Below are 12,885 nucleotides of genomic sequence, written 5' to 3'. Positions count from 1 at the left end.
TCAGTTTGTGTTCCTCTGGCGGAGGTTCTTCTCTTTGTGGTTGTTGGTTGAATTAGTTTTCCTTCAGCAAGAAGTGAAAAACGCAATCAGTTCACACCTCAAATGAAAGATGTGTATACTAGTGCTGAAACAAATGATTAGTTGATTGACAAAATGTACTTGATTCTAATTCTAATACCTATTAAATCATTGTAGACATTTATCAAATAAAAACAGTTTCCTTTTCTATTTCACGTCATAATAAATTACATACTTTTTGGTTGCCAATCAGAATAATTTCAAGTCTTCTTTTTGGGCTCTGCCAACTTGTGATAGAAATTTAGCATACATTTCTGACATTGTATAGACTAAATACTAATTCAATTTAACAAACAAAACAAGACAGCAGATTAAACAGGGCACTCTACTGATCTTCCACACAGTCCTTCTCAGCCTGTGAAAACAGTTGTGTAAAATGTCTTCTGTGGCTCTGAAGGGATCTTTCTAGAGTCTGACAATGACATGATATCATCTGGGTTATTGGCCTTTTTAAGTCTTAGAGCATCATATGCAAGGCTCCCCAAATCAGGACAGTTCAAATGGTCCTTAAAATGTCCTTACTTGACTTGAAAATATTTCCTTGTGATTTATATGAATGCAGCAAAGCACCATTACATGATGCTCCAAGTTATTTGTGACCCAGATTTGGGGGTGTACTGTGGACTGAGCTCTAAAAACAGTCAGGAGTGGAGACACCATGATATGCGACAACAAAACATACATCACCAAGCTAAACGAAGATAAGGTATTGAAGGTTAAAGGTTTATACTTACACTGGTCCAGCTGGGTCGTCATCTGAGGCAACAAGGGAAAATATGGAGAAATGAAGACCAAAAAATAAAATAAATCTCAAAGATGTGAAGTGTGGGGTTTGTTTCAGAAAGCATAAAGAATGGCAACATGTAACAGTAGCTGTGACTGACACATGGTGCACTTGGTCCTGAGGTTTTTTTTGAGAATTTCTACGTTTCAACTGTACAGTGATGTGATGTGATGTGATGTGTGCAGACCCTGTTATGGGATGAAGAAGTTGCCCAGTTGAAGTGACAGAATAGTAAACAACAGGCTGTCATGCTGCAGTAAAACCACCTCGAGACGTCACTCACAAACACCCAGAATGCAGTTCAATCCAGCATCACATTTGAAAACACATGAGCAAGTGAGCACAATTACATACAGGCAAATTTCAATCAAAAAAAAAGCAATACTGTTGTCATGCACAGACAGGCAGCGCTCACAAAGAGCAGCTGTTCACTCAAAGAGATTAGAGAGAAGCAGCTCCATCAAAACCAGGCCTCTACTGAAGTCATCGAAGCAGCGACAGTAGAAATCATTCATAAAAATATTTTCAATTCTTTACAGTGACTTGCATGCCATTTCACCGCTGCAGTAATTATGAGTTTGGTGCAAACAAAATAAAATCTTAAAAACGGAACATTTTGAACTGCACTTGACACTAATGAGGAAGCTCAACAGAACTGTGTACTGTGCTGTGAGCTGGAAGAAGATGAGGCTGAATGCTTATTGAAATTCATGAAGCATGCAAAGTCTCACACTTACCACAAACATGGTTTAGGTTATGCAATTTGGGAAAAGGAGGGGGGGCGGGAGACATTACAACAATCTGTTAAAATATTCAACATCCAAAGCCTGACCTAATTTAAAAGAAATGCAAGTTAAATATGAATTATTAACATTGTCATGCAAGAATTTGCTGCATGACTCACGCAATCTACATCCATTTTGTTAGACTGTGAGGATTCTCAAGGTGACTCAAACACTCCCGAATCCTGCAGCAGTCCATTTCTGACCATGTAACGTAATGACAATATGTTCCTGTTACTTTGTCACTGAGAGTGACTGACGGCTCTGAGCTCTGCATGTTGCATCTAATCAGCATGTGACCACATCAAAATTCAGTTTGAGGGGAAAAGGTCACCAAAATACCATTAATGCATAATTTATGATATAGCTAGTCTCTTGAAAATGAAGCACTCAGTAGTATTAGACAATCCCAGGATGGTATAGCTAAATGATGTGTCTCGTGGTTAAGCTTGCAGCAGCTTGGGGACGGCACAAGGTCCCTGGAAAGCCATTAATAATTGAAACTGTCCACATCTGAAACACTGCAGTATCATATTGCTCATGAATATTAAATGCATGAAATTGTCCTGACAAGGTGCGACCTGCTGCAACAGTGTCTGCCCATTGGGTCAACCTCACCAGACTGAATTATTGAATGCGGGCACAGCACAGGGTCAGGTGACTCTGTCTGAGTCTCTGGTGAAGGAATGACTCAAGCAGACACCAAAAAGAAAGTGTGCCTCCTTTCACAGTCGCCTCATTGCACAACACCACACTGACAGGGTTTTTGGATGCAAAAAAGACTTCACAGGAGAGATCGATGTCACAGCTGAACAATAAAACCAGTTTCTCTTCAGATATATTAAAAAACCGTAGGATAATAAAACAGTGCTAAGCACCACCGCTGGTGACTCACCGTCTTGTAAATCCTCTGGCTTCTTGCGCTTCTCATAAACAACGATGATGACGATCAGGATGATGATCTCGGCCAAAACCCCCAGGAGAGGCCATAAGGGGGCCAAGTGGCTGCGAACCCTCAGCACAGACTTCTCCTCACGGCTGCCGATCATGTTGGTGGCATTGCACTGGTACTCTCCTGGATCTAAACCGATGTCCAGGTTGACGATGTGGAGCTCGGTGTAGTTGTCTCTGCTGATGATGAAGAAGCGTCCGGTCGTGTTGTCAATTTCCTGTCGAGGGAGAAGAAAGAAATGTATTAAATAATGTTGATGGTTTGACAGTGTGACAGTGTCAACAAAAACGTAACATTATAACCTTCCTAAATGTAAAATTGTTGGTAGATCTGTTGTATTGGATTGCATTAGATTGTACAGGTGTGCCTAATAATGTGGCCAGGTAGTGTATATTCATATCACATACCCTATAAATGCCATTGTCGAACTTGCGCCAGGTCCAGACAGGGTGAGGATAGCCCACAGACTTGCAATAGAGTACAGCAAGCTGACCCTCATTCTTATTCTCACTACGCTTGTGGCCTGTAATCTCAGGAGCAGCTAAAACAAAATACAAACATAACAAAGATCAACTGTTATAATACATTCAAGAAATGAACAAACAAAGTGCTAACAGTGTTATACTGTAGGTGCAGTCATTAATAAATGTAGGTACAGTCGAGTGAGTTGCATGAAAAAAAAAGTTAATAATTTGTGCTTTTCATCTTTTGATTTTCAAGTAGAAAATTATAATAAACACTATTCCTTTTATTGTATATATCCTTTTAACATTAGTTAAGTAAGCAATGCTTATGGAAAACAGCTACATAAAAGAAGATGCTGCTTTACAGTGTTCAGATCATACAAATAATAAAAATCCCCATTATTTACTACTTTTCAAGCATGATGCATAAAGAACTTTCCAGAGCTAGGAAGATAAAGGAAAATGTAATTTCTGTTAAAACAGCTGCAGAGGGTAAATAATGCAGAAGTAGAGAAAGTAGAGAAATATAAAAGAAGGAAACTCACAATAAAAGAATAAAACTCAGATACAATGTTGTTGCTCAACTCATCCACAAAATGAAGGCAATCATATTTAATCATATAAGTTTTTTCGCCATGATCAGGGAGTACAACATTAAATCAAGTCTGGCTAACCTCTAATATGGCTCTAAATCTTTGTTCTGTCTGGATGAATAGAAATGCCCCATAAAATAAAAGCAAACATCCCAAAATCCAATTTGCCTCCATAGCGATGCGTGTGACAGCAGAAAAGGCTGACCAGATTTTACCGTTGAGACATAATCCCTCGCCATCAGACAAACAAGACACCATCTGCTGCCACTGAGCTGGGCATTGGTTGGATGGAGGTGTCAAGGGCGCCGGCTGCCCGTGAGCAGCCAGCAGAGCCGTTTGAAATCACAGGTCCTCACATGACAGGGCTGCGAGTGCTGAAGGCCACTCGGGCCATTTTTATTGGTGACATCTCTAATGTGGCCTTGAAAAGCCGACGGAGATGCCTGCAGCTCACAAATCAACACCTACATTTAACTTCAATTGTGGCATTGGCTGGAGGGGCCATCTCAAAGGTGTAGACACACATGTACACTCCGGCATCATCTCCTCTTGGTTTGTTCCGCCTGCGGAGCAGAAACACGCGTTACGTGAACCCACATCAGACTGCTAAACTCAATGTTTAACAGTCTCTGTCTCATACACACACAAAAGTTGCATAAGGTTTTGCCGTGACTCCCACCTGTACTCAGTGTTCCTATTTAGGGTGCGTGTTTCCGGGATCTCCTCCCCGTTCTTCATCCAGTAGCTCTCCTGGTGGACACTGTGGGCGCTGGTCAGGTTGCACTGCAGTGTGAAAGTGTCGCCTTCCACAGGAAGTGTGGTGTGTTCAGAGGCGATGATTGACGGCTCTGTAAGAGAAACAGAGATCAGCCACGACAGAAGTGATGCTTGCTAGGACTCGTGGGTGAGGGTGTGTTGGAAGATGTAAACAACAACGCACATAAGGTTCAGACAGACGCCTCAGCCAACCACACTTTATACAATACAGCACAGGAATAGTTACAAAGTGGGAGGAATTATTTCTGGCATTTAGGGGTTCCTTAAGTAGAAGATTTTCTGCACTGTTACAGTAGCTGAACGTGGAAGTGGGAGCACTTCCAAGGGCACGGCTGGACACGAAACCCTCTCGGCTGAATTCTCAGTACAAAAGATGACATACTGCATTAGAAGATATCTGTCTCTTTGATAAAAAGTTAAAGTTAGGAAGCCTGTGTACATAGAAATGTAAGTAGAGAAGTCAACTACAACACAAAATCCTCGCTTGGATTAGGCTTTTAAACAATGAAGACCTTAATTGGAGTGTCGTATTCTGCTTAATCCTGATTATATACATCTTGTTTGTACGTGTGGACACCGGTGATCCTCTCAATCTGAGTAGTCACAAACTGAAACAGTCATTTTGGCTAGCACATATTTACAGTACAGCGAGCATCGACCCAATACCTGAGATTTGGTACTGATTCCAAAACTTATTTTCTGGAACTATCTAATCAAAGAATTAAACAAGATTACTAATATGACCAGACATTTGATTCCAGCTTTTGGTACTTTTTGATACTACTTTATGCAACCAAAACATTTCAGTCAGCAACAAAAATTTGGCTTCAACACCTAAGTTCAGTACCTAAATTTTGGTTTCCATCAAGGTTCTGTGCATTTTAGATTCTGATACAGGATAGTTACGGGGGAAAAATGCATCTGTATCAAAAGAATTATACTTAGACTATACTTCATATAGCATAACACACTGATTGCTTGCTGCTGGTGGGCAAACAACAAACAAATTTAATCATTAATAAGAGTCAGAAATAACTGTTGTAATAAAACACATGGTTATGATCAAGGTCACACCATATATTGAACAACTTTGTGTGTGTAAGCATAATCATTCTGTAATATTTGACAGTTTAAAACAGAAATAAAACAGTCAATGACAGTGAGATTAATCAAAAGAAAAAATGAAATTGAATATGATGACATTCAGTTCAGGGAAATGAAGATGAGAGCTAAAGGGAGAGAAAAAAAGCAGAGAGGAAATGGAGACTGGGAGGATTGGCTCTACAGGGTATAGGCTGAAGGATGCAATGAAACGAGGGACGAGCACAATGTAAAATACTACTCAACTCTGCTGGTAAAAAAACATAAAGACTAGTTGGTGTTTTCCTTCATTTTCCAGGTCTGCAGGGGAGGATGGCACCTACGGAGGAAGCTAGCGGTCCTCTGGAGAGGTTCGAGGGAGGCTGAATCACACAGGGGCTGTTAAATTTGATCGCTAGCGGGGGGGTGGGGGGGGGTTTCCTCTACACTGACCACTCACTCTGCAGCACCGTTATAGTGGCCTGAGCACGGATCCAGGTAGTGGCTGGATTTTGGTGCAGGTCGTTGCGTCTTGGGTCATTACTGGCTCTGCACTCGTAGGTCCCAGCATCATCCAGCGTGAGACGAGAGACACCCAACACACTCACACCGTTGGCGCCGTAGGCTGTGCTGATGGACACTCGCCGCTTACGGGCACCGTCCCACAGCTGCCTGAAGGAGTCTGCTCGGTTGATCTCAGAGTACCACCACTGGATTTCTGGGGTGGGGTTTCCCACCACATCACAGTACAACTCAAAGGCGTCGCCCGTGAGCTTAGTCTCAGAAAGAGGTGATTTCACAAAGCCCGCTGGTGGTGGTGGTGGTGGTGGAGGTGAACGTTTATGGGGGCAGCCGGAGATAACCCCCAAAACAAGGAAAATAGGTGCAGGATGGAAAGGCAAGAAAATAACAGGGAACCAGAAAAGGAAAGACAAAAAGAAAACAAAGAAAATGTGAAATCATCAAAAAGACACTGACAGATAAATTATCTTAAAATGAAACAAAGGCTGGTTTAAGTAATAAAGGAAATAAAGAAATCAATTAATTGATTAATTGTTTGGTTGATAAAATGTCTGAAAATAATGCAAAATGTCCATCGCAATTTTCCAGAGCCCAAGTTGACATACTCACATTGCTTTATTTTGGCTGACCAACCGTCCAAAACCCAATGATATTCAATTTACTATCATAGAACAGGCAAATATTACAAAATGAAAAGGTGGAGACATAACATTTGGGGCATTTTTTGCTTTAAAAAAAAAATGATTATCAGATTATCAAAATAGCTTTTTTTCTGTCGATCAAGTTTCAGGTCCAATATACAACATAAAACCCCCAAACACAAAACCGTCTGTCAGGAACGATCACATACACATTTTTGGTAAGAGAGAGCGAGAGAGAGAGGCGACCTCAGATCTGCCTAAACCATTATTGCTGCTATTCCTGGGAAGCTTTAATTCAATTCGGCTGGGACATCCTTGCAGGGCTGCTCTCACTTGGTTTTGTCCAATTAATGATATCATATAAATTTGTGGCTGGCTCACACAGCGCTCACATCCAAAAGTCCTCTAAGTGACCTTGTCGTTTTCAGCACATCCTGTCTGTGTTCTTCTTCTGAAGCTACTAATGATGTTTTCATTATACCGACACTGGGCAAACTGGATTGTTAATTTCACGGAATTGAAATGTCTCCCTCTCTGAACTGAATACAATTGTGAAACCATTGATCATGGCTGCACAGAGAGGAGGAGGAGGAGGAGGAGGAGGAGGAGGACGGGGGGGCTGTAGTCATAAGCATAGTCTATAGGCACTGTGGAGAGCACATGAGATTGAGAGGAGATTTATAGAAGCTGTAGCTCTGGGTCTCTGGGGAGCGTGTGGGCGCATGGCGATAGACCCCCTCCGTTTCCATAGAAGCACTCTACGGCAACAAAGTAGGAAGAGGAAGAGGCAGCCAACCAGACCAGGCAAATCATCACAAGATAGATGATCGCGTGTTGCTGACATCATAACCCTGCTGTACCAGCACATTTACTGGAGGCACATATAGATTCCAACAAACACTCAGTTGCCAGTTTATTATTAGGTACATGTAGCTAAAACTAATGCAGTCTAATACAACAGCCCATCAAGCAGGAAATCATCATGAAGGTTATAATGTCCAGTTGTTTTAGAGAGATGTTGATTCAACAGTATGATCACTTTGGGAGGGTGGAGGCTGTTTGTTTGCTAGGTAACTGTTACAGGTGTCTACTATTTTGTCCACCCCATTTATATCAGCGAGGTTTGGCTAAAAACAGAACCGTCAGTTAGTATAATGCAATACAGTTCCACACAAGCACAAGCCACCTCTCAGAAACAGTTTCAACAAAGACTGAACATTACAACCGTCATGAAGGGAGGATTCACTGCAGCACTGTTGTATTACACTGCATTAGTGTTAGCTAGGTGGACCTAATAAAGTGGCAACTGAGTGTACACAAGTATAGTAAATAACGTGACTGGGGCTGAAAACTAAAACCGACATGCTCAGCTCTTAACATAGAACTGCAGAGAGACAGATTCTGCCACCTCGGGTCGTCTAGATGTGTCACAAGTGCTGACGTCACTCATGTCAAGTTGATGTTAGTTTAGTTTTGGCATGTGGTTATGTGCTCATGTGTGTGTGGGTGGGGGGGTATCTCAGAGCTAGAAAACGCTGCATTGTACTTTTTCAGTTTTGTTTCATGATCCCTTGAGATCATCTTGATTAATCTAAAGTGATCAACATATTTTTAACCTTTGAATGTGTCCGGCTGCAACCAACTAATTATTTTCATTATCAATTAATCTAACAGTTATTTTTTTTGATGGTCTAAAAATGTCAGAAAATTACTTACTTACACAATTACTTAAAGCCCAAGGTGCCCAAAATGTTTTGTCCCAGCCAAAATATATTTAATTTAGGGCCGCAACTAACGATTCTTTTTTTTGCTTTATGTCTTTATTTAAATTTTTTACAGCAGTATTGCCATCATTTATTCATCATTTATTTTTGTCTGCATTTGTTTCCAATTCCTTTTAAAGATTAAATGTTTGTAAAGCACTTGTTTATCTTGTTTGTTTTGTGCTTCTGTGTCCATGTTTTACATTGGATTGAATCGGTGTGCTTTTGTTTGTTTGTTTTCTTGTTTGAATAAATGTGTTATGTGTATATGAAAGAATAAAACCAAACAACTGTAAAACTGCCTCGTGTATGAATTGTGCTATATAAATACATTTGTCTGTGCCTTTTTACCTATAATCTATTACTCGAAAATAATGAAAAATGCCCATGACAGTTTCCCCATGGAGATATCTACAAATGTCTTGTTTTGTCCAGCCAACAGTCCAAAACTGAAAGAATATTCAATTTACGATGATATAAAAAACAGACAAAAGCAGTAAATCTTCACATTGTAAAAGCTAGAACCAGAGAATAGTTGGAGTTTGAGCTGATTAATTAATTTTCAGCTGATCTGCTAATCAATTAGTCACCTGATTGTTTCAGCTCTAAATGTGACTTTATGGTGTAGTGTAGCCTTACAGTCACATACTGTATTTAGCAAGATAGAGAGCTCTATCTGGAGAAAATCATCATTTATAAAAGGTGGTATAGTACTTCTCTCCAATCAGACACTGAGGACCAATCAAAATCTGCCTTTCAGCCACATCCTGTCAGTGACTGTAAACTAAGAAGATGTATTTAAACCAGAAAAAGGAAATAAAATCGTATGTTAATACCCTTATCACTCCATTTTTCATTATTACTGGAGGCTGACTTCAGTTTAAATTGATGCTAATTTGTGGTCCATTATTCAAACTGCAGATGTAACAGCTCTAACAGGCCATTAACAGTCATGAGTGTTTCCTTGCAGATGTTTTCTCTGTATCTTCCCATGAATCCATTCAAACCAGTGTAATATGAAGTCATTCTGGCCACTGTCCCAGTTAATGTACCAAACCTGTTGCAACACATATTGAGTAGCTAATTAATATTCTATCAGAACAGAAGTGAGTCCTGATGAACAGAGACAACGAGAGATTAGGGCAGAAAGCTTATATTGCATATATTTACATGCTGAATAGTATAACTAGAATATAATTACATATTGAAAATGGTTTTAACATTCTAATAATCAAAAGTTAATGATTTTCTGTGCTGATGTATCCAGAAAATAAAAGTGATTGTTTAAATGAGTATAAACATGATTTTAATCTAAAATACTAAGATTAATATACTGTGATGCCATCTAGTTTTAATGACTTCATATCTTGAATTAAAAAGCTCTACTGCTCTACAGAAACTGCATTTCTAACCGTTCTGGGATTTTGTTATTTTGCTTCCAGGGTATCAGGAAGCTGAGAGAGCTGAGCTATAAAGAAAGTCACTAACACTCCCCAGTTAGGACGCCTTTGATGTTAAATATGACAGAAATGCAAATTAGAAATGAAACAATTAGTCGATGAATTCTTTTAACAGAAAAATAATCAGCACCAATTTTGATAATTTTTATTAAGAAAAATGCCAAATATTCCCTGGTTCCAGCTTCTTGAATTGAGGAAAGAATCATCTGATATTGTATATATTTATGATGTATTATCATCTTTTAAATACTCCACTGACAGTATATGTCAAAACCTTCATTATTTGTATATTCACAATTTGCTGACAAATCTACAGTTTGTGCTAATAAGAGCCAAATCTGCAACTGAATTCAAAATATATTCTCATTCTCTGGATGGAATAACATACAAGTTTAATCTTTACATTGACAAATGGAACTAACCACAACTCCACACCTCACTGTCTGCGAATGTAAGGGGAATCATTTGTCTGCCAGGTTATTTGTCAGGATAACTGCACTCTGGCCTGTGTACTGATGAACAGCTCGACATCGCTGCTTCTACGCTAATATGAACCCACTCATTAATCGAGACCTTCGTTATCGGCAGTTTTTGTAGGAGAAATTACCAATAAAGTTGTTTGAATGATACTATTAAATAGCCTCTTTGGTAAAAGCCACTCTACTTTAGATGAAACACACATCCTCAGGGAACCTTACCAGGAATAGCTTTACATGTGCAACAGCCATTAGCGGATACAAATTAGCTCCTGTGATGGGGTTGGCTGCTGTGCGCGTTAATATCTTGCATTAACAAACTCAGCTGGACAAAGTATTAAGGAACCAATGGTATAATACATGCTAATAATATTTGGCATCTACAGTATGAACCATCCAGCCTCTCTGAAAATATCACACATTCTAGCAATCTGTCAGGTAAAAAGCCATTACATTTAACCAGCTTCATCCGCTGGAGAGCTGAGTGAAGGAGAGATGTTAGTTATGAGTGGGTGTTCGGCATAGGAGGAGATGTGTAATGCATTCCTACACATTGGGTAACTCCAGGGAAGAACAAGGCTGAATAAATTCTCACACATCGCTTGCAAAAGGGATACAAGCCACACTGCACACTTACAATACACACCCAGCTGAGACGGGTTTACACTGCTCTAAACTGATTTATGAGCAGAGGATCACTTGGACAAGTAGGAAACCGCGCTGAGAAATCAATGCCATTCTGCAGTGCAGTACATCTCAGCAAAGAGTTAACAGATTCACTGTTGCAAGAGGACATTAAAGCCATGGTTCCCAGTGCAGCATCTCTGCTCTAAAAATAGAAGCATGCAGCAAAATGGACTGATGCTATTTACAGAGCCTCACTTCTAAAAAGGTCCCACATCTAATTACATACATGTTGTGCTCTGTTACAAGGAGCTGGGCTGGTGCAGAGAATCACCTCACCCAGCAGGAGCTAGTGATACACTGCTGGATGCTAAATGCTGGATTCCTGAGCCATATCCTGACATACCTGAGCAGACCCAAGCGTGACAGCATGTTGATTGTCAGTGTGTGTGTGTGTGTGTGTGTGTGTGTGTGTGTGTGTGCTCATCTCTAAAGGAAAGCAGAGCAGATTTTAAACTTCAGTGTGACACCATTTCCCTATCCACCAAATGTCCAATGTAAAAAAAAGCAGAACTTGTCCTTGCTTGATTGAACGACTCATCTTTCGACTTTGTATTCAGCTCCACACTTCAAAGGACATTTTAGGGACGTCGCACAGGCCTCCGTGTGGCCCACTTCAGCCCAACGAATACAGACTGTAGCCTATAAATGATTTATTGACCCTTCGTTTCAGCCAAAAGCAGTGCTTCATTCGACTGAAATCGGTGTCTTTCAGTGTAACGTTAACGGATTATCTAATTAGACTCGGCTGCTGGAGAGATGTCCGTGATGGACAGCGTTCTTAAGAACAGAGACGTCTTGTAATGATTCATTGAAAATGCCCCAATGCAGAAATGCAGGCGACATCCCTCCCTAAAACCCGCATTTTCGCCATGATGAGAGATTACCGTCATGTATGTTCTGCTAGGAGAGCTCATTTCCTACCGTTCTGGGACGAGACGGACTGCAGCATCAGTGCTCCGAATATCGCCACCGAGAAGGACATGACTGCAGCTCTTCGTTTGCCAGGTATCATCTTCGGAGTCGGGAGATGGAAAATGCCGGTAGGCTCGCGCTAAGGTGACCTGAGCGGGGTATGATGATGCGGGGTGGATTCGCCGAGGCACCTCCAGACACTCCAACCGTGTCACGCACAGAGGGAAGTGTCGCTAGGTAGACTAGCGGGAGCCTTCAGCTCTACTGCTGGCTACCTGTGCAGCTCTCTGCTGTCAACCCGGTGCAGCAAGGGAACCACCTTTTTTAAACCACCCGTTTAATCTTACATCCCGCGAGATCTTGGAGGAGGAGCGCAGAGACAAGCGGACACATCTCACAACGTCCCGCCACAAAGTGGAGCAGAAATCAATTACATGAAAACAAAAGACAAAATGGACGCTATTATTTTCTTAGCCAGGTTTTTACCATAGACATTTAACAACGAAAACCACTTGTGAAAAATGTTACTAGCCAGATTTACCAGTGTTTAAGATAATGTTTCCTTAACGTCAATGTAGCTAAATACTGTTACTATGGTTACCTGCAATTTAATAGATCAATGATTTAGAACGGTGGTTAAACTTTAAACCCTTTTTAACGGACATCTGACCAGTGGCAACTAGGGTTTAAAGTGTGCCATGGGTCAAGCAGTTTTTCAAGCTGACTAAGCCCTGACCTCAACAGAACCTGGGGCTTTAAGTAGACTTTTAATCCTATTTCTCTTTGAACTAATATAGGGCAATGGCAGCCTCACACTTACAACATAGTGTAACCTTGTTCCTAAACTAAACGGAGCTAATAAAGGTAAATTAACAAGCTAGTTAGATAGCATAGGCTACGCATCCTGCTGTTCA

The 12,885-nt window shown here is 40.6% G+C and overlaps 1 protein-coding gene across 1 annotated transcript; it reads right to left on the bottom strand.

The window, feature by feature from the left end:
* LOC139286701 (neuroplastin-like) lies at positions 1-12,071 on the bottom strand. Its single transcript, XM_070907595.1, has 7 exons — positions 11,981-12,071; positions 4,333-4,501; positions 4,122-4,216; positions 3,004-3,137; positions 2,540-2,813; positions 813-834; positions 1-61 (listed from the first exon to the last, which is right to left on the bottom strand). Exons 1-7 carry the CDS (start codon positions 12,069-12,071, stop codon positions 1-3), a joined length of 846 nt encoding a protein of 281 aa, XP_070763696.1.
* Between the last annotated feature and the right edge of the window lie 814 nt (positions 12,072-12,885).

Source organism: Enoplosus armatus, chromosome 6, assembly GCF_043641665.1.
Source record: "Enoplosus armatus isolate fEnoArm2 chromosome 6, fEnoArm2.hap1, whole genome shotgun sequence".
In the NCBI taxonomy this organism is placed as follows: domain Eukaryota; kingdom Metazoa; phylum Chordata; class Actinopteri; order Centrarchiformes; family Enoplosidae; genus Enoplosus; species Enoplosus armatus.
Note: the sequence above shows the minus strand (reverse complement) of the source record. Positions and strands in the feature narration are given on the sequence as shown.